Genomic DNA, 22,571 nt, shown 5'->3' on the forward strand with positions numbered 1-22,571 from the left:
CGTTATAGCCTGATAGTTTTATGTGCATCGAAATCAACCCAGTGTTTAATACACTGACTTAGGTAACTTTCTCTCCGTGGGTTGTAAAACTTTCCTACATGCTCGGTACAATATGTTACAGTTGGTAATATGAGCTAAGTGACCACACGGTAGGTGCAAGTGTGACATACGCTAAACCACTGCGTGCTGGAATGCCACGCATCCGTTTGCATCGCACGACGACATGACCAATCGATTTAATCGAGTGGAACTGAATCGATATTGAGACCAGAAGAATCGATAATAGACAATTCAAGATGAGCTTATATTTATATCATTAACATCATCTTCACATCCATCAACCTTAGGATGTCTACTGTTAGGACTTGGTCTGCTCTAGTTAGTGTCACTATACCACTTCAGCCCTCGTTATACAGCAACTTCCCGCCATCTGTTTTTTTTTTTTTTTACTTTATTGCATAATAAAGGAAACACACACAGGAACACTTACATTAACATAAATTATATGCAAAAGGCGGCCTTATCACTAACAGTGATCTCTTCCAGGCTACCTTAACTATTGGAATAAGGCAATGAAAGAAATTCGGGAAGGGAAATCGCAATTATATATATAAAAATATATATATATATTATATACATAAATAATTAAAGAAAATAATAAATGTAATAATATAATATATATAAATATATGTAATATATATATATATATATCTTTATGCACGTTGACTTATTTTTCGTCGTGTTCTACTTAATCTATCCAATGTCTACTATACATTAGTGAAATATTTAATAGTTTTGGAACGTAGGAAGCATCCTATATCGAGTGCAAGCGACGCAGTGCGGCGGCGGTATCAATTAAATTAAGTGCGGTTGTTTAATACAGAAGCGGTGATAGCCCAGTGGGTAGGACTTCGACTTAACTTTCGGGAGGGCGAGTTCAACCCCTCGGCGTGCTAGGGTTCAGTTCAGGATGATTGCAGCAGACAAAAACATTTCATTCAGTTCAGTCAGGCGAACTCCGATCTCGGGTACAGAACGTGGTCTTCATTCTAGGAATTTTTACTCGGACGGCCGTCTATGGCAACCATGGCAAGATATGATAGTCAGCATTATCAAACGGGCTCCTATCCGAATGAGAAGGATTCAGCCCGCAGAGCCCGTTCCACCATGAGTAATTTATGGAGAATGCTTAAGCTAGGCGTGCAGGTTTCCGCTATATTTTTCTTCGCTTTTGTCATATTTAATTGTATACATTAAAAACGTGGCATTGCTTTAAAAAGTTATAGTTGCGTGCCGGGACCACTAAGCTATCAATGCAAATGACAAGATATCATGCTCCCATAAAAATGCCTCATCTCGGAAACACTAACTACGGTATTGTCGTGATTTCGTAATTTGTATGAACCACAGGTACAGCAGTAGCATAATAATGTAATTATGGCCTTGAAGATAATCCTTTCATATACCAATCGATCGCAACGAGTTGAGATTAAGTTAATGCTTCCGTAATCGCGTGTTTTTGTAATGTTATTATTTTTTAATGACTTCCATACATTTTTTTTGTTCACATCTTTGCATGAATTCGACGCCGGAACTCAGAAATTCTGCCTTCGTCATTATCAACCCATTTACCAGCTGACTCCAGAAGGTTGTTTGTCTCGGAGGATCCCGGAGTCCCGGGGATCATGCTCGGTTCCCCGGAAAAGTAGGCCAAAGCCTATCAAAGCTCTACATAGCCACCCCAACGTCCATCGGTTCTCCGAGCTATGTGCCCCGCCCTGTGCCACTTCAGCCTTGCAACATAATGTAAGGTAGTAAGAATTTAAGAAACTTAAAAAAATACATGCACTCAAAAATGTCATATTGCCAAATTTATATAAGCTGTTAAAATGTTATTGAAAACGTGTATGTCCGATTTAATTAAATGTTAAATATATAGTAACCAAAGTCCAATGATGGAATGAAATGGTGATAGCCCAGTGCGTCAGACTTCGACTTCACTTTCGTGGGGCCGAGTTCGAATCCCAACCTCTAACTTTTCTAAGTTATGTGCGTTTTAAGGAATAATAATACCACTTGCTTCAACGGTGAAGTAAAACATCGTGAGGAATCCTGCATGCCAGAGAGTTCTCCATAATGTTCTCAAAGGCGTGTGGCGAGGCGATATTAAAAATATCTTTCTTTGATGTCGCGTGTATTTTGTTCAACCAATGTACTGGTCTTGGTTAAATTAAGCAGACATATTGCTTAAATCCTGCACATAGGATATATTTTTTTTTTTATTCCATAATAAATAAGCTCTGGAGTATTCTAACATGGAACCTATTAGGGGTATGGCAGTAATTTTAAACTCGTACCCCCCAATCGGTTTCTACGCTAAGACATCGTACCGTAACGCTAAATCGCTTGGGTGGCACGTGTTTCTTAGTACCATCTTGGTAACAAGCCACGGCCAAAGCCTTTCGCCAGACCAGACCAGAGAAACTTCTGAAAATATAATTTCTTAAATTAGGTGAAATATTTTGTAGATCATAGACGCGCTACAAAACTATTATGTTAATACATTACCCGAACTGTTGTGACGGCAAGGTTAAAAGGCAGATCGGGACGATTCGAAATGAACTCTTATGCCCGTTTTCCCTTCCCTAAACCGAGGCATCGCCTAAGTCGAATTCATAATTTTTTTTTTTTTTTAATTTATTGTTCAAAATAAAAGTAACAAATATTTTTCCAACATAATTATCCATCCCCTTAGAAACTATGCGTTTATGGTGGGGATGGCGGGTTCGCAAGTATATATCTTTAAAAAAAAATTATTCAACTACTTAATCTTAATGTAAAAATATTTGGACAATCTTAATCAAACAGTGGCATTTTTGAACTATTAGCTAAAAATGTCTTTTACATTTCCTTAATAATATATGTTTTTAAATGATTTAGGCTATGTCTATAGAAAAAAACTCTTCCCAACTCTTATGTGATAACTATTGGTGAACTGTTGATGTATGCTTAGGAAGCTCCTTCAATTAGGCGTTACTTATTTAAGCATTGCCTTGTTCATCTTTAGTGAAGCAGGGCATTAAACGCATTTTCAGATTTAGAGTAAGGGCCTCTTGATATCGGAATGTGTAATAATAACCTGTAACTCAAACACACCTCTCGTTAATTTTAATAATGAGAATTTATCTTCTAGAGCAGAAATGTTATTGTTTTACATCCGCATTCACCTTTCCATTGCGTCACATCTTGGCTAAACGCCATTTCACCTAACGGAACACGTTTACCTGTATTGAGAAATTAGAACTATTCTTGTTTAGTGTAACATACAAACTTACAATCGGTACACCTCGGGCCTCACTGCCATCGCTTATAACAGTATTATATTAAAATTACATTTTATTTGATATACCTTTACGTCCTAATAATAAGATTGAGGACTTGTTACACCACCTTTTAACGAACGTCGGATAGTCTAAACATAATGTCAAGTGACAGTTCAGGAGGTCAATATTATTATAATAATACTAATTTAACCGATGGTACTAGGCAGGTATTGGCCTCTTATCTTCGTGTAGAAACGCACGACACGCACCCAGTTTCAGCTTAGAATCGAGTGACGTCACATTTAAAAAAACTAAACAAAAATTATACATAATAGTCATCGATTTTCATCGGCTTAGCCTTAAAAATATTTTTAGTAAATTTATTTTAATTTGCTATATGTTTACGACATAGATATAAAATTCCATGCCGCAAGGTTAATTTCCATCCACTAAATTGAGCATTTTTATAATGAAATCTTTACTCCTTTGTGAGAGTGTTGTGTCAGTGCTTAATGGTTTACTATTTTAGTAAACTACAATTTATCGAAGCGATAAGCAGCACACATTGTTTTCAAAATTATTTATTAATAATAAAATTAAAAAAAATTGTAAACTCCTCATTACTTCATGCTTAATAGCTATCAGATGTACAAAAAAATTGAAGATACAAATTTATATAATACTAGCTGTTGCCCGCGACTTCGTCTGCGTTTGATTTTGTTTTTAAAGTATTCAGTATCGCTAAGCCTTAAATGAGTATAGTTGTATATACATATAACATGTGACTGTCAATTAATTACAGACAAATAATTTGCAATAAAATAAAATTGTGACTTTACTTAAAGATCTAAGCTATCCTATCTCTTAAGTTGGACCAGACTGCTCACGGTGTGCCAATTTAATTTAAAATCGGTTCAGTAGTTTAGGAGTCCATCGCGGACAAACATCGTGACAGGAGATTTATATATATTAAGATTTAAATTTATATATTTTGTATATTATAAGTATTTATGTATATTAGTCATAAAAATATTCATCAGTTATTTTAGTAGGTACCTACCCATTACACAAGCTACGCTTACTATGTTGTAGTATATTTATTTATGTATTTAAACATAAAAAAATTAATTACTTATTTCCTACTATGAAATTACTTACAATAGTTCTTAAAATAATACTAACTAGTAGCTATACATATTATGATAAAAAAAATTACATATAGGTTAGTTCCAAGTACTAGGTACTTGGTACTTGCCTACAGTTGAATTATGTTTGCGTTACAAATATGGTAGACATAAATATCTTATGAGTGCAGTGAATACGCAAGTGAACCCCGTGCTCTCACTTATAGGTCTATCGAGGGACACACAGAGTTTTTAGTGGGTGCAAGTCCCACATAACTACTCCGTTTCCCCAAACGGAGTGGTATGCGTCAGGCATTTTCTCTGTATAAAAAAAAAAGACATAAATATTTGCTGCCGATATTTTTTCCCCGGAAAGAAAAGCAATATAGGTCGCCTTCGAATTTCGTACAATGTACGTTCTTAGAAGCCTTTGGCTTATTGTTGCCAAGTGTCGAGGCGAATTTCGTGGAATAGAATAGCGAGAATGGAACTTAATTTTGCATTAATTTAACTTTTAAATATCCAACTTTAACTATAGGTACAGTCAAAGAGTACTTAAGTGCTGATGAAGCATGTGCTATTTTTGCGATATTAGCACTTTTTGTTTTATATATATAGCACTATAGCGATATAGCACTTTATTCTTGAATATCCTAACTCATAATATAAATGCGAAAGTGTGTTATTTTGTTTGCTTGTCCATCCTTCACGGCCGAACTATTCAATATTTTAAAACACATTTATTACAGCGAGGTTACTATACAATTGATTCTTAATGACAAGGTTGCTCGGAAGCATCCAGCTCCGCTTTCATCTCTCACAAGATAGGAAAAAGAACGTGATGTTGGAAAAGAGCAACTGCTGAGTTTCTTGACGGCTTCTTCTCAGTAGAATCTGCCTTCCGAACCGGTGGTAGAGTCACTACACACAGACAGACTTGACGTTTTAAAAGTGCCTACTTGAAATAAATGAATTGGAATGGTGCTGGCTGCATTTCCGCGCTGAACAGCCAGGCAGATTATCTGCGCAAAAATTACCCAGTACTTCTGTCACCAGATGAGGTATTTTTTTTGCACTCCATGGTCTCAGGGTCTCCGCGGCAAAGGAAACAAATATGTAACTATAAAATCAGGCTTAATATACTAAACTCCGCGAATAGCAGGAAAATCTGTACCTATGGTGTAATTTATAAATAAATAAATATACTACGACAATATACCCATCGCCATCTAGTCCCTAATGTAAGCGTAACTTGTGTTATGGGTACCTAAGATAACTGATGAATAATTTTATGAATAATATACATAAATACTTATAATATACATATAAACATTGATACTGAAAACTATTCATGTTCATCAGACAAACATTTATAATTTGTCCCATCTTTATACTCTATCCAAACAGACCTTCGGGCATCATCAGGAGATGTTGACTTTACAATGAATAATTGTTAAGTAAGCCTGCTTCCATCCAATAAATATGTAATTTATATGTGTTAATTATGTTTTTATTTGAATTTTTGTAATATTTGAATTTGATTCGTTACAGTGACGTTCGACGGTGAGACGATAGAGGACGCCCCGCCGCTATGGTGCGCGGCGGCAGCCGGTCATTTACCCCTCGTTCGGTTGCTGGTGCGCGCAGGCGCGAACGTCAACTCCAGAACCTTCACGCACAGCACGCCTCTGCGCGCCGCGTGCTTCGATGGCCACTTCGAAATTGTAAAGTTCCTAGTTGAAAATGGCGCAGGTCAGAGCAATTAAAGTTTTTTTATCCCACTATATACTAGTACTTGACCTTACATGGGCCCCAGGTCTGCTGTAAAATGTTGTCTAGTTGGAAGCGATGATGCAGTCTAAGATGGTAGCAGGCTAATCTGTTCAGCGTATGGCAGTTATTATAAACCCATACCTCTAACGCGGTTTCAACGCAGCATCCTGACCCGACTTCAAAAATTATAAACTTCCAAATTGTTTGTAAAGACGATTATTATTATAATTTTAGGTGCGATCTGCGAGGTGCATACCAATCAAGTATGCACCTAGGTGACATAGGTATGTCACCATAGAGGGCTACGACACAAAAAATAAACGATTTTTGCGTGTTAATCACTTGACAAAATGGCAAATAAACTAACGCCACTTATAAGCGTTATAAAATTAAAAGGAGGTGTCATTATTATTGGGCAAAGCAAGCTTTGTTTAAATGTTAAGGTTTTATAACAAAAATGGATGTTACCTTCTAGATAATATACTAATGCTATGCTTTGTAGGTGTGTGTGCTAATAAACTGCCTCGTTGGTCTAGTAATTGGCATTTTCAGCTAGTCCAGCGTTATAATTTAAATCGAAAAGCCGCTGGTCCCATCTATTATCGTCCCATTAACTAATAATTAATAACAAATTCGAGGGTTCGATTCCCACAACTGGAAAATGTGATGAACATGAATATATTTCAGTCTGGGTGTTTAATATATATTATAAGTATATATGTATATTATATAAAACTGTCAAAGTAAAAAAGCGATGATACCCTGGTAGCCACTAGTGTTTCCCGGAAAGGAATGCCGAGTCTTACCCCTAGGCGCTAGAGAGTCAGCTTTCCTTAGGAGAGGCACTGATTTCGATCTCTGAACTCACTCACTCACCTCTTAAGTTTCAGAGTTATGTGCGCTTCAAGCGATTAAACATCACTTGCTTTAACGATGAAGCAAGACATCGATGGGCACGCTGCATGCTTGAAAGCTCTCCATTATGTCCTCAAAGGCTTGTGAAGTCTCCCAATCCGCTTTTGGTCAACGTGTTATTATCTAAACCCTGTCCATTCTGAAAGGTGACCTTTAGTAGGCCTTGGACCTTGTAGAATGCACAGATATAGAAAAACCAAATCCACACAGCCACATATGTCTAATGAAGACTTTATGCCTGAGAGTTCTCCATAAAGTTCTGAGAGACCCTGCTTTCTGAGTCCAAGGCCGTGGTTTCGATTCCCACAACTGGAAAATGTTTGTGTGATGAGCATAAGTGTTTTCAGTGTCTGGGTGTTTATATGTATTTTCTAAGTATTTATGTAATATATAATTCATAAAAATAATTCATCAGTCATCTTAGTACCCATAACACAAGCTACGCTTACTTTGGGGCTAGGTTGCGATGTGTGTATTGTCGTAGTATATTTATTATTTATTAATGGCTTGTGAAGTCTACCAATCCGCAGTTGGCTAGTGTGTTACAACCTAAATCCTTATTATTCTGAGAGGTGACCTGCGCCTTGTTTGGGGGCCTGTAATGGGTTCCTAATGACGATGATTCAATTCAATCATAATTATCATTAGCAACCCAGCAAAATGATGATTGTCTTATTCACAGACGTAGCAAAACCAAATCCTAACGGCCTCATATGCCTAATGTAACCATTATGCCTGATAGTTCTTAATTATTTCCATAATTTATTATTATCCATAATTTTCTCAAAGGCTTGTGAAGTCTACCGATCCGCACTTGGCTAGTGTGTTACAGCCTAAATCCATATCATTTTTTTTTTCCAAATGAAGTAGAGAAATACATATTACATTTATTATAAACAAATATACTTCGACACATAATACACACATCGCCATCTAGCCCCAAAGAAAGCGTAGCTTGTGTTATGGATAGTAAGATAGCTGATGTATATTTTAATGAATAATATACATAAATACACAAATAAACACCCAGACACTGAAAATCGTTCATGTTCATCACACAAACATTTTGCAATTGTGGGAATCGAACCCACAGCCTTGCCTCAGAAAGCAGGGTCGCTGCCCACTGCGCCAATCGGCCGTCAAATAGACTAAACATTGCCGAAAAAGTATATAATAGTATGTATTCTTATAGGTGCTCTGTCTTTGTAGCGGGCCGGTAATAGAATGCTAATGATGACGATGACTGTCTTATTCACAGATATAGAAAAACCAAATCGCCACGGCCACACATGCCTAATGATAGCATGCTACAAAGGTCACATCCACATAGCCAAATACCTCCTGTCCCTCAACGCGGACGTCAACAGAAAGAGTGTTAAGGGTAACACGGCGTTACACGATTGCGCGGAGAGCGGTTCCTTACACATCCTGGTAATGCTGCTGGACCACGGAGCGACAATGGATGTGGATTCTTATGGTGAGCTTTACTGTTTTTTTACAAACTAATATACTCGTTAACGATATGACTTGTTTTAATTCTAAAGGTAGTTTTTTTAATGTTAAGGCTATTTATTAGCCGTTATACAACCTGGAAGTTAGAACCGAAGTAATCGTAAACGTCACAGGTTTTAGAGGTAATCATGTAGTGTATCTGAGACTTATGTGTGAATTCGAAAACCTAATAGTTTTTGAGTAAACCTCTGCCATCGTTTTTACTCATGAAAACTAAGCTTAATTTGCTATACTCCGCAAAAAGCAGGAGAATCTGTATGGTGTAATTTATAATTACTTCTATCCTTATACTCCACATCAAATAGATCTTAAGCAATGTACCTTCTACGCACGTTTCGCTTCGAAACCGAAGCATCCTCAGAAGATGTTGACTTTACAATTATTCATTGAATAATTATTAATATCTGTTTGGGCGACCCTGCTTTCTGAGTCCAAGGCCTTGGGTTCGATTCCCACAACTGGAAAATGTTTGTGTGATGAACATGATTGTTTTTCAGTGACTGGGTATTTATCTGTATATTATAAGTATTTATATGTATTATATTCATAAATATATTCAACAGCTATCTTAGTACCCATAACACAAGCTACGCTTACTTTGGGGCTAGATGGTGATGTGTGTATTGTCGTAGTATATTTATTATTATTATTTATTTATGTTAAAACATATATATCTGGTTATATCCAGGTATGACCCCCCTGCTAGCGGCATCGCTGACAGGCCACACGCATATAGTAGAGCATCTGACCAACGCGGAGCTTGGCCTGGTGACCCGGCAACAGAGGATAGATGCGCTGGAGCTTTTGGGAGCTACGTACGTCGACAAGCGGCGGGACATGGTTGGCGCGCTGGCTTTGTGGAAACGGGCCATGGCATACAGGTAACCTTTTTTTTTATTCCACTCACGGCTCGGAACGGGTTTCATTTTACCGGAAAATTTTGGTTAGTCGTTTATTTTAATGTTCTGCGTTTTTACGATTACATGAACCGAAATGCTACAAGCGTGGCTAGAGACCGGTTTCAACCGGTTTATTTAAGTTTCAATTTACCGAAAAATTTTAGTTAACAACCAGTTTATGCTCATTTTCTCCGGTTTACCGGTTTAACGAAATAACAAACCGAAATGCTACATGTTACCGTTCTAATGAGTGAACGATTTCGTAACGGAAAAAAATGGTTAGTCACCCGTTTATTGTCGTGTTCTGCGTTTTAACGATTACACGAACCGAAATGCTACAAGCGGGGCTCGGATCCGGTTTCAACCGGTTTATTTAAGTTTCAATTTACCGGAAAATTTAAGTAAACAACCTGTTTATTTTAATTTTCTCCGGTTTACCGGCTAAACGAAAAAACAAACTGAAATGCTATATGTTACCGTTCTAATGAGCGAACTATTTCGTAACGTTAAAGAAACCTAAATTATCCGGTTCATGCAGCACCGCAAGGCTTTGGCCGTGGCTAAAAATTCAAAATTCAAAATTCATTAATTTCAAGTAGGCCTACTTTATACGCACTTTGAAACGTCAAGTATGTATGTTTGTAGTGACTCTACCATAGTTTACCTTGCTAGTTACCATTCTACCGCCGCGCCGCTAAGCGATTCATTCTATCGGCTTCCGGTACGATGACGCGTAAAAACGGATTAAGGATATGAGTTTAATAAAAATGCCGTTCCCCTAACAGGCTTGCCCGTTACCGTCTTAGTAGCCGATCTAACTAGCTAGCCGGCTTACTAGCCGATGAAATTGCAGTCAAAGGCTAACTTGTAGTGCAATAAAAAAAAAAACCTTTCCGCACCTCGGCTAGATACTTAAAAGAGCGTGAAAAAATATTTTAGGTTACGTAGGCATAAGGATTTTGGGTTATTTTAATTTAATTTGTTGTTTATTTAACCTTGTAAAAAATATTCACACACCTGCTCAAACATACCTAATGCAGTTTAAACATCACCAAAATAATCAAAATGAGACTATAATAGGCTTCCCACGGTGAAGCCACCTTTGAAAAGCAGAACCAAAATAAATATGTGACTCCCAAAATGACCGTGACCAAATATTGCTGTAACTTATTTACTTTGCAATAAATCGCATCTAACTAGGTTAGAAGGCTGCGGCTCGTCGCTCGAAAGTAGGCGGTTATATTAAACTACTAGATGTGCCCTGCAGCTTCGCCCACGTAATTTTGGGAGGCCGTGTACTGCTACATAGTCACACCTATAGTTATATTTGATATTTTTTCATAAATATTTTTTTATCTTATGTAATTTTTTTTTTCATTGAAAAGTATACTATATTATTTCTCCTTTTTACCTCCAACAATATGTATCAAAAGTTTCATGAAGATCGGATCAGTAGTTTTAGCGTGAAAGCGTAACAAACAAACTTACATTCTCATTTATAATATAATTTAATAAATTATTAAATTAAACTATAGCTAAGTAATTGATGTCGAAAAAGTATTTTTTTTTTCTTTTTTTAAAGATCTTTTTTTTGGGATCTATAAAAACATGTAAAGTTCACAATACAGGTTTTTCTAGTAAAATTTATTTTAAAACAGCACAATGAATAATAATTAAATAATAATATAAATTTTATTGATATAATTAATTATAATATATATAATAGTCTTTTATACAACAGTCGTAGTGTAAACATTGCTACTAAAACATTACTTTACATTATGATTACTACGTAGGAACTTTTTTATTTAGAAATATGTTGCGTTCCTGTCACATATATATGGGGTAGTAAACCTTTTTACACAGACCCTCCTTTACATATGATTTGAACTTCCCCTCGAGTTTCTGATGGAATTTTTTTATACAATCGTACGCCATTGCCCATAAATTACTCGCTAACTTTTTTTAACCTAAACCTCTAGGTTGATGATTTATTTTTATTACGTGTGTTAACATTATTACGTTCATAATTCGTTTTAAAATCATTTATATTTTATTAAATATATTTATAAATATGTATTGACTCGATACTGTCAACCTACCTACTGCTATTAAAATAAGTTACTTAAATTCCTTGAAAACGTTAATAATAATAATAATAATAATTAGACTTATTGCATAAATACACGTAGATATTCAGATGTTACAAATTTAGCTTTTGTTGTTGAAACAGTGTATTACCATTAATTTGGTGTGCAACTTACAATCATATTATATGAAATAAAAACATAAAAGGAAAACATTACAAAAGAAATTACAACTACAATTTGGACGCAAAAATATTTAAATTAACAAAGTCATTCTTGAGTAATATACATTATATTGTTGATAATACATGCATACAAAAATTATCGAGAATAATAATATTAATTATTAAGTCAAAAAATTCATTAATTGAGTAAAAACACTTAAATAATAGTCACTCATGCAGTTTTCTCTTAAATAAAGGAAGATTCAAAAAAGGAAGGCAATAAATAACATTCGTAAAATATTTTCCAGGTTTCCAGAGGACGGTAGCGAACCTATCCCCAAGCCGAAGGACATTCCCCGGATAGAGGCGTATGACTACGCAGTCGAGCCGACCAACTCCCAACAGCTTGAGGAACTACTGGCAGACCCCGACGCGATACGGATGCAGGCTCTAGTCATCAGAGAGCGAATACTAGGTAACTACTATAGTGTATTTTCTCTTACCTGGATATGCAGATAAACAAATTGCAGATATTCCTCGTAAAAGAATCAGAAATCTAGCCTTTTCCGTAGCGTATCGAATAAAAGCAGGCGTTACTTTGTGGAATTTCAATATATATTAATAAAATTAAGCTTTATTAGCTATACTCCGCGAAAAGCAGAAGAATCTATATGGTAATTTATAATTTCTTCAATCTTTATACTCCACTAACAACTTTAGTTCTACAACTTTTCGTTTAAGTCGATAGTTTGTATAATATTCAATATTCAATATTTTGCATAGATTCTCTAGTAGTTACTACTCTGTAATGTGACATAAGTAACAGCGAGCCAACCACGGACTCTATCGCGCGGTCACTGAACCGATTACGTGACGTTGCCGAATCACATGTATTTGGTTTAATAGTGTAATGCCAGTTTACAGAAATAACATGATTTATTAATTTTTTTGTATGAAATAAATTAATACTGAATTTTGTAAAGTCGTTGAACAAAAGTTGTTAGTTTTAATGATGGGAACTACAAGGCTTTGTCCTTCTGGTATTTTAATATCAAGCATACGACTGTCAAGGTCACTATACATATTCAAACATGCTGCTAAAGTCCATTATCTTGAGGAATAAACACGACATTAGGTTATGTTATAGTATTAAACGTGTAAATGAAAACCGAAATAATACTTAAAAGGCATTAGAGGTACATTGTTTACTGTCTCTAAGACTTATCTGTGCAACCGAAATGCCAGTAGTTTTTATTGAAAGAAATCAGATACAGCCCTAACATCACATGCAAAAGTAAAATCAGATGACTCCTGTCACTTTACGCGTTGCGTAGCGTAGGTGCTATGCAAGTGTCTTCAGGTTCAATAGGGTTGTCATAAATAAACACTAAAATGTTCTAAAAGGTTTTAATTAGTTTGTATGGAAAAATAAATATGGTTCTTTTGATTTAATATTATTACAGGATGATTGATTCCTCATGAAATATATTTATGCACCCTTCAATAGTTTTTCGTCATTCCGTTACACGTTGTATTTTAATTTATATTTTTTTTTATATTTATAATTTTATTTGTTTAATCTTAATAAGTATGTGTATAATAACAATACATCCCACCTATCGGTTTCTCTTGGTTTTCCTAATCTTCAGGTTGCCTGGAAGAGATCGCCACTGAGCGATAAGGCCACCTTTTTCTATCCTGCTTTTTAAGTTTTCGCTGAAATCTTAAAAAGCAACACCAAAATGCACCACAAAAAGATGGATCTTTTTTTCTTTTTGTGGTGTATAAAAAAGTGTATAATATATTTTATTAAAACCTGTATACAATTCTTCTACTAAAGGTCCCGCCCACCCCGACACCTCGTACTACGTGCGATATCGGGGCGCGGTGTACGCGGATGCGGGCCGGTTCGCCCGCTGCCGCCAGCTGTGGCACCACGCACTGGACATGCAACGGGCGGTTTTGCCCCCACTGTCCCCACTCACGCAGTCAAGCCTCTACAGCTTCGCGGAGCTGTTCTCCTATATGCTGGCTGAACGAGCGAGGCCGCCTCTTAGAGGTGAGTTTTGTAACGTCTAGTTTTTTCCATTACTTACGCTGGCCCATCAACATGTTGTGACGTCACTAGAAGATACATCATCATAATTACCGGGCCACTACATGGCACGGGTCTCCTCCCACAATGTGAAGGGGTTAAGGCAGTAGTCCAACATGCTGGCACAGTGCGGATTGGTGGACTCCACATACCTTTGACCAGGGCGCGATTGGAACCCTCGTAGCTTTAGTTTTAAGTTTACGATTGTAGTTATCGCCATCACTACTCACTGCAATGTACACATTTTGTATATAATAACGCATCAAAAGTGCCATCTATGTGCCTATTTGAATAAAGAAATATTTGACTTTGACTTTGACTTTGACTTTTGAGAACATTATGAAGATCTCTCAGGCATGCAGGTTTCCTCACGATGTATTCCTTCACCGTTGAAGCAAGTGATATTTGCGGCCTTATCGCTTAATAGCGATCCCTTCCAGCCTCCAGGCCACCTTAGGATTAGGAAAACCAAGCAAAACCGATTGGTGGGGATAGTTAGCGATCAAGTTTCAAATCCGTAAGTTGGGTCTGGCAACATGCACTGTTCTAAGACTTTGATCTTCAGGCACTGAGAGATTTTGGACGAAAAAATTTTGTGGTTAGTATTTCATCAACACGCACGAAACGTATTTTTTCCACGTTTCTGATACGTACCACTAAGATGTGGACCGCCCTCCCGGCAACTGTGTCTCCTGTCACGTATAATTTAAGTACCTTCAAGGCTAGACTTCATCATTGCTTTCTAACGGGAATGATTATCGTCAAGCGCTGGCCTATCCTTAATAAAAAAAAAAAAGAAAAGATGCCTCGAAGTTTCCATAACGCTGCCCATTAGAATGTTGCCATAAATATTTTCTCTTTAGTATCCATATCACCAGTTACGCTTACTTTGGGGCTAGATAGCGAAGTGTGTATTGTCGTTGTATATTTATTATCAATTCCAGGTCGCATAGTTCCACCGGTGACCTTCGAAGACATCGAGCCAGTGTTCACAAAGGCGCTGTCCCAAATACACATGGGCCTGGAAATGTTGAAACTGGACTTTGGGTTCATGTACGGAAGGAAACACACCATGACTACGTTACACAAGTAGGTGTTCTGTGGTGTTTTTAATTCAATGTTCCTTCCCTTAGGGGGCGTTCATAAAATACGTGATTCCTGTCACTTCATTTGGTCACTTTGTTAGGTGCGTGTTGCGTAGCGTCGGTACTTTGCGCGTGTCGGTCTTTTATATTCAATAGGGTTGTGATAAGTAAACACTTAGAATGTTTTGAAAAATCAAGACGTGACTCTTGTCACTTTGTTTCGTAGCGTAGGTACTATGCGCGTGTCGGTCTTTAATCTTCAATAGGGTTGTGATAAGTAAACACTTAGGATGTTTTGAATCAGTTTATATGGAATAATAAATATGCTTCTATAGATTTAATAATATTTAAACATGGTGAATCCTTATGAAATATACGTATGCACCATTTAGCAGTATATCGTAATTCGATTACACGTTGTATATGATGTTTCGTTTATGATTGTCGTAGGTTCCTCGAAATATCACTACACCTAGCAGCACTGATGGCCAGGCTACTCGAGGAGCCGGAATGCACTGAGGATGTTTCTAGAAAAATACATAAGGCTGTGTACTCACTTGTTGAATTAGATATTAAGGTGAGTACCATTATTTGTTTCATTCTACGAACGAAGTGCGGTTAATAGGTCTTATTAATGTACCTACTTGATTAACATGACGTCGGTTGGTTGATACCATTTTTAAGCTGTTAGTTGGGAAGCTGTAAAGGTACATTTACACCAAACGGGCAAAAAGCCGGAGCAAGAAAAGAGTAAGTGTAAACGAAAGCACGTCTCCAGCGTCTATACAAAATTTTTATTGGCAAACGTTTACCTCAGCCAAACCTAATTAGCTCATTAGCTAGATGAGTGGGAAGAAGACGGTGGCAATTTTCCGCTCGCCAGCCTCTCTTGGGAGTCAATGGGTAGCTATTGTGATACCTACCAGTCTCTACACTAGCCTCTCTACGGTCTGAGGGGGGTTTTCTGGGGGGGGGGGGGGGGGGGTATCAGAACAGCTCGAACTCCCCGAGGGGATCACTCCTCCTCGTTAGCGTGGGAGCCCCAACAATCGGTTTTGTGATTGGTAGACGTCCAGGAGGTATGCATCGGGTTCCCCGGGCGTCTAACAAAGCTAACAAGAGGGACATACCGTGGTGGTTTTAGTTTGGGTATACCCTCTTTAGAGGGGGGAGTCCCAGGTACCAATAAAGCTTTTCCACCATGGCAAACTAAAAAAAAGGTAACTGTTCCTCTAATGCCGTTCACATCACGCAAGCGAAAATTCTTAGAATATTCCATAGAATCTTGCGCGAGGAAAGAATGAGCATTCGCTCGTTCGATGTAAATCGGCTTTTATACACCGACGGGCAGAATTTACTGGATTCAATTTAATATTATAAAAACTGTATGTACCTCCATTCTTGTGAATGAATTATTATTATACGAGAATTCAATGGACTAAAATTTGAATAAATTAAAACATTGTAATAAAAAATAGTTACCGATTAACTCCGTATGTCAAAATTGTACAAATGACAGCGAAATTATATATGTTTGTCCTTTTTTGACTTTTTCTTAACATGCTCTCACTTTACAGGTTCTTCGTCGCTCGATGTTACATATCGCGTGTTCTGATGACGGCGGGCGGGGGAGGGGCGCGGGTGCGACTGGCAGCGGGGCCGTGGGGGCCGCGGGGGCCTGGGCGGGCGCGGGGCGGGAGGGAAGCGAGGCCCCCTGTGGGGCCCTAGTGTCCCTGATGCTGCGGTTGGGCGCGGAGCCCAACTCCAGGAACCTAGCCGATGGCAATACGCCCCTACACCTTGTTTGTAAAGTAAGTAGCGGCATCATAACGTAACCCAAAGACAATTCATTTTCTACTTTTACATGCTATAATAACAGTTGGATTTCTTCTTTACAGTTAAATCCATGCCCTCCCGAAGTCGTACGCTCCCTCCTCAACCACGGAGCGCATATTGACACAGTCAACCTTAAGGGCGAAACCCCAGAGGAAATACTCAAGTCAACTCGCCAGAACCTCACCTCCATAGTAAACCCTCTTAAATATACCACGCTCAAGTGTCTAGCTGCACGCACGGTTAAGAATTACAGGCTACCCTACGCGCACGTCGTGCCACAATGTTTACACGCCACAATAAACACTCATTGAGTTTACTCTGTGCAAACACTACTCTGTGTATACTGACTGACAGATAATTAGGCGCTTTAATATGCGTTGGAGTCTAAATATGCTATTATCTTGAATCTGTATATAGCCGTCCGCACGGTAAAGAATTATAGACTATCCTACTCGAATGTCGTGCCACAGTATTTACACACAAGTATGGACACTCATTGATGTTACTCTGTGTATCCTGACTGACAGATTTAGGTGTTTTAAAATATGTGTGTCGGAGTCCAAATATGTTATCAATGTAATTGAATTCTTCATGGTTAACCGTCCGCACGGTAAAGATTTATAGACTACTCTACTCGTATGTTGTGCCACACTATTTACACTCATTGATATTACTCTGTGCAAATTGACTGTACAGGTACAAAATCATTTTAAATGTGTGCCAGAGTCGAAATATGCTATCTATATAATTTAATGTATGTTTTTTTATTTTTAACCGTCCGCATAAACTGTCCTATACTAGTACGTCGAGCCACAGTATTTACATGAAACTATCAACATTTATTGCCGTTACACAGTATAAGTCAAGTATGACTTACAGATAATTAAGCGCTTTCAAATGTGTGTAGCAGCCTAAATTGAATTTTACTGAATAACCGTCCGCACGGCAAAGTATAGACTATCCTACTTGTATGACGTGCCGCAGTATTTACACTTATTGATATTAAACTGACAGATACGTAAGCTATTTCAAATGTGTGTGGGAGGGTGAATGGTGAATTTAATGTACATGTTTAATTATCCGCATACTCGAGACTTTCACTGTTTCCAACATGCATGTCGTGCCACAGTATTTACTGTCATTGATTGATCATGCAAACTTTGTAACAGTTCAAATTTCATATCTATTTTAATTTACTGCATAATATAATAAACTGTCATGACGCATGCATGGTAAAGACTTAAACGCTATCCTCTACTTGCATGCCGAGCCACAGTATTAACACGCAACTATCAACACTAGGTGATTTTACTCTGTGTAAACACTACTCTGTGTATTTCAACTGAACGATACTTAGGCTTTTAAAATAGTGACTGTTCAATAAAATTATCAATATGGTTGAATCTGTCCGTATAACCGTCCGTGCGGTAAAAAAATATTATGATTCATCCTTAACGAACGTGGTTCCACAGAATTTATACGCCACCGTCATCGCTCATGAAAATAACTCCATGTATTTTGGACATAGATATTTAATACTTTTACAATGAGTATTTATATTTGTATTACAAAGCAAAAAACGATCAATGCTATCCTTCATACCTTATTTTTTAGAACACACACAACCACACTGGAGCATCCGCGGATGTTAAAAATGTAGTTTATTTAAAATTTATACATCTACCCGCAAACATGGAAAATAATGACAGACTTCTCAATGCTCAAGTCGTGCCACAAAATTTATATGCAAACATTGACTGGAGCATATATTATATGTTTATATGCGGACGTGTATATTATAATAACGTACGAATGGTGTTAAGACCACCGATGGAAATCCTAGGACCATTTTTCTCTATGTCATTAATGTCTTACTTACGCACAAAATGCATTTTGTGAAGTAAATTTTGACAACTATAAAATTACTATAATTTTAAATATCCCGTTTATCACGGGAGTGTTCAAATTAATTATCTATCTTAAAATGCATAGATACGTACAATGTTTCTAAATCTTTAGGGTTGGTTTTGAAAGAAAATATTTAAAAAAAATTACAAATAAAAAGGGTTTCGTTACATATATATATATATATATATATATGTAACGAAACCCTTGTATATATATATATATATGTATATATATATATATATATGTGTAACCTAGTAACGAAATTTAGTAATTTAAATATATATATATATATATATTAAATACTTTTATAAAATACTTTTTTAATATATATATATATATATATATATATTTAAATAATTGTTTTCGACTAAAATATAACTCAATTATTGTGATTGTTAAAGATTGATTTACACGTTTCAAGGCAGATGAGAAAAATGGACGTCAGTAAATAGAGAATCAAAGCCTAGGATTGGCCTAGATCAATTTGAATCAGACAAAATATTGATAAAATATTTATTTTTTGTTTTTAATCTCTGATCTGTAATCAGTAAATATTTCTTGTACGCTTAATCAATGTAATAATGTGGTAGACTAGAAAATATTTATTTTTTTCTAAATATTATAAAAAAAATATTAAAATGATGACCACATGTAATAGTTGTAGATAGTAACTAGCTACCCTACGTAAATATTAAATTCATGTAGTTTTATTTTTATTTTCGAAATAAAGTTATATTTTCCTGTAGTACCTCCTATTTTTATTATGTTATTATTTTATATATCATATTATGTAGATATATTTTAATATAAAGCATTTACAATGGCTCAATATGTGATTTAATGTGTCTCAAGGGATCATATTTTTCAGTACTTAATCCAAAATTTTATGTTGGAAACACATTTATAAATACGGCCCGCCACACTCGATTTGTGTTGAGTCTAAAACACAATCAATAATAATTGTAAAGTACTTTGGCATTACAGAAATACACAAAAGAGCTGGCCAATAAACTTAATTATTAAAACTGACCAGTGAGTTGATTTATTATTGGTCAGATGGGATGATAAGACGATGGTTGTGCAAATTAATTGATTTTCATACTTTTCTTTATAAGTAGAATGATGTTAAATAATAACTGTATTAGTGGGATTTGCCCAATACAAATTTCTTGGCAATTTTAATTATTACTTTTTTTTACCAACGTTCTACATTTCTATCATTAAAATTAAAAATAAATAAATTTATGAAACTCTGTGTTTATAGTAGTAAAAGATTAGGTAAAACTGTAAAACATAATTATTTTTGTAAAGAATCGAGATTGTAAATGTTATGAAATGTTAATAAAAGTATTTAAATATATATATTAAATTGATGGAATTTACATTATAAATGTCACTGGTTAGCAGCAATCACGAATTATGCATAAATTATTGTAAAATTAAGACAAACTGAACAAAAGATAGTTTCGAAATTAATTTGTAGTTTAGTACTTTTATGTCACGGAGGCCGTTTAGTTTAGTTAAACAAACAGTCTTCGTGAGCTACGAAATCGCGTTGAATTGTATTTTATGACAGAACTTTACTTAATTTTGTGTCCATAGGACGTTATTAAAAGCATGGCGGCGACTAGTCTCTTTTATAGGTAACCATGTTATTTTTTTATTCAATTATGTTTCATGTATAACAAAAGTTTAATGGCAACGTCACCCGTATAGCAAACACCCTTAGTTGGCAAAATGATTTGTTTACGACACCCCTTTATTGATTCCACTACGTTTTGTTTCCTTTATACTACTTTTTTTATTGTTGTGAATGTATTAAAAAAATGGTCATAGATCCTATGATATTGAAATCATGTCGCACTCGTCAACGCTGTTTTTGACGTCATAGTTGGGTTGCAAGGAAAACTTAAGGAAGTTTTTTACGAAAAATACTAGTGATATTTGTAAAAAATCGTAGAACTGTATTTTTGAAATTATTCTGTAATCAATGTATAAAATATAAAAAATAAACAAGAAATATTCATTAATTGTGCTAAAGAAATTGAAAACGAATTTATTTCAAAACACGTTGTTAGCTCTATAATATGGTTGTCTGGAAACACTTAGTTTTGTAATTTTGTTATAGAACTATTACGTCAAAATCATAGAGTAAATTCTCTGAATTTAACTGTCATGTCACCGACTTATACGCATGTCATTTTGTCAACTGCTAATTTTGTCATTATCATTTCTCGGATATCGTTTAGGGGTGTCGTTGGCTATGAAAGACAAGTGTGGAAAATTACGACAAAACGTAGTGTATAATAAATAGATATAAGTAGGTCGATTATGAAAAATAAAAAATAAAGGTCTCGCTATACCTTCCGTCGGTTGGATAGCTGATGTTGTAGATACTCCAATTCTATACTATTTTTGTTCTACTGTCGTAGGGTGTGGGGAGTCCTTAAATAAATTTCAGTGTATATTGTGATGACGAACGACAAAATGGACTTATTTGAACTGATTACAAAATGTTAGTTTAGTTATGTAATTTTCGCAAGCAGTTTGTTTGTTAGTTCATGTGCGTATTCTCATAGTATATTTTGGAATTATCTTTACGAAGTGATTATATTATTGTATGTGTACTAGTTATTTTTGAAATTAATTAAAAGCTTTAAAAATATTTTCTTGTATTTTTTCTACAGTATTGGTTAATATTTATGTCTCTCTTTTGGCACAAAGCAATAGCACTTCTTTGACGGAGAAGGAGAAAATCGTGAGGAAACCTGCATGCCTAAGACTTCTCCATAATGTTCTCAAAGGCGTGTGAAGTCCACCAATCCGCACTTGGCCAGCGTGGTGGACTAAGGCTTAAACCATTCTCATTCTTAGAGGAGACCCGTGCCTTTTAGTAGGCCTGCAATGAGTTGATATTTGTAACATATATGTTAGGCGCGACAAACACATATGTTGTTTGAGTAACAACGCGAAGGCTTATCAGTTACCATCTTCACACAAAATTGCGATAAGTTTACAACCGGTGCTGTCATATGCGTTTTTTGTGAAGATTTTTGTTATTAAATCCGGTTTTATACTTTTTATAGGTACCTGCCTGTTTTCAACTGTGTAGCCTAGTTTTATATTTCCATACTTTCTTAAGTAAAAAAAAATCCCAGTAGTTGGGTTTCCAGTTTAGATATTTACTAAAATTAAATTTATTTTATAATTTGACAAGTACAAAAGAAGTACAATTAATTGATATACAATTTATCAAAATAAGTCATCGGGTTTAGAAACATCCCGCCTGTCTGATTTCAGGATTGCGGCTCACATGCGGTTAACAATATCGGAGCGTGTATAAAATTAAAGTAATTTTAATAGAATGTATCCTTGAGTACAAATGACGTACATTCATTTGGTCATATCTCATTCAAAAAAAGTAATAAGAGAAGAATTTATCCGCCAACCTTACATCATAATGGCACGATAAAGTACATTTACCTATACAAACTTTAGTGCAATTACGTACATTTGTCGTACATTTATCCTGTACAGTTTCGATCGATTTTGAAATCGTACACCCGCCATTCTGACCGATACCGGTTGGTAACCTAGGCTGAAAAAGTACATACGGAGTGCCTTTTTTATTTTATACTAGAAAGACTTGCGCTCGACAACTTTCATGCGTGATGTAAAGCAATGACGCTGTCTAAGTTGGGGCGCACTTGCCTAGAAAATGCGTATTCATTCTTGCCTTGAAGGCATTCAAGTTGTATGAATCAGGAAACACCGAAGCCGGAAGAGCGTTCCAAACTTTAGCGGTATGTATCAGAAACGTAGATGAAAAGCGCTTCGTGCGTGTAGCCTG

General features: G+C 36.0%; 1 protein-coding gene across 3 annotated transcripts in view; it reads left to right on the top strand.

Annotated features, from left to right (window-relative positions):
- LOC120632519 (protein fem-1 homolog CG6966) overlaps nucleotides 1–18,871 on the top strand; it is a 99,808-nt gene extending 80,937 nt beyond the window's left edge. For all 3 annotated transcript variants that reach the window (XM_039902337.1, XM_039902335.1, XM_039902336.1), the window contains 9 exons: nucleotides 5,999–6,199; nucleotides 8,394–8,612; nucleotides 9,336–9,528; nucleotides 12,106–12,272; nucleotides 13,638–13,856; nucleotides 14,837–14,981; nucleotides 15,428–15,554; nucleotides 16,555–16,788; nucleotides 16,876–18,871. In XM_039902337.1, coding sequence (XP_039758271.1) covers nucleotides 5,999–6,199; nucleotides 8,394–8,612; nucleotides 9,336–9,528; nucleotides 12,106–12,272; nucleotides 13,638–13,856; nucleotides 14,837–14,981; nucleotides 15,428–15,554; nucleotides 16,555–16,788; nucleotides 16,876–17,124 — 1,754 coding nt within the window. In that variant the 3' untranslated portion in view covers nucleotides 17,125–18,871. The remainder of the gene's footprint in view (nucleotides 1–5,998; nucleotides 6,200–8,393; nucleotides 8,613–9,335; nucleotides 9,529–12,105; nucleotides 12,273–13,637; nucleotides 13,857–14,836; nucleotides 14,982–15,427; nucleotides 15,555–16,554; nucleotides 16,789–16,875) is intronic.
- The last annotated feature ends 3,700 nt before the right edge of the window (nucleotides 18,872–22,571 follow it).

The sequence above is a fragment of the Pararge aegeria genome, chromosome 20 (genome assembly GCF_905163445.1).
Source record: "Pararge aegeria chromosome 20, ilParAegt1.1, whole genome shotgun sequence".
NCBI classification, from domain to species: Eukaryota; Metazoa; Arthropoda; class Insecta; order Lepidoptera; family Nymphalidae; genus Pararge; species Pararge aegeria.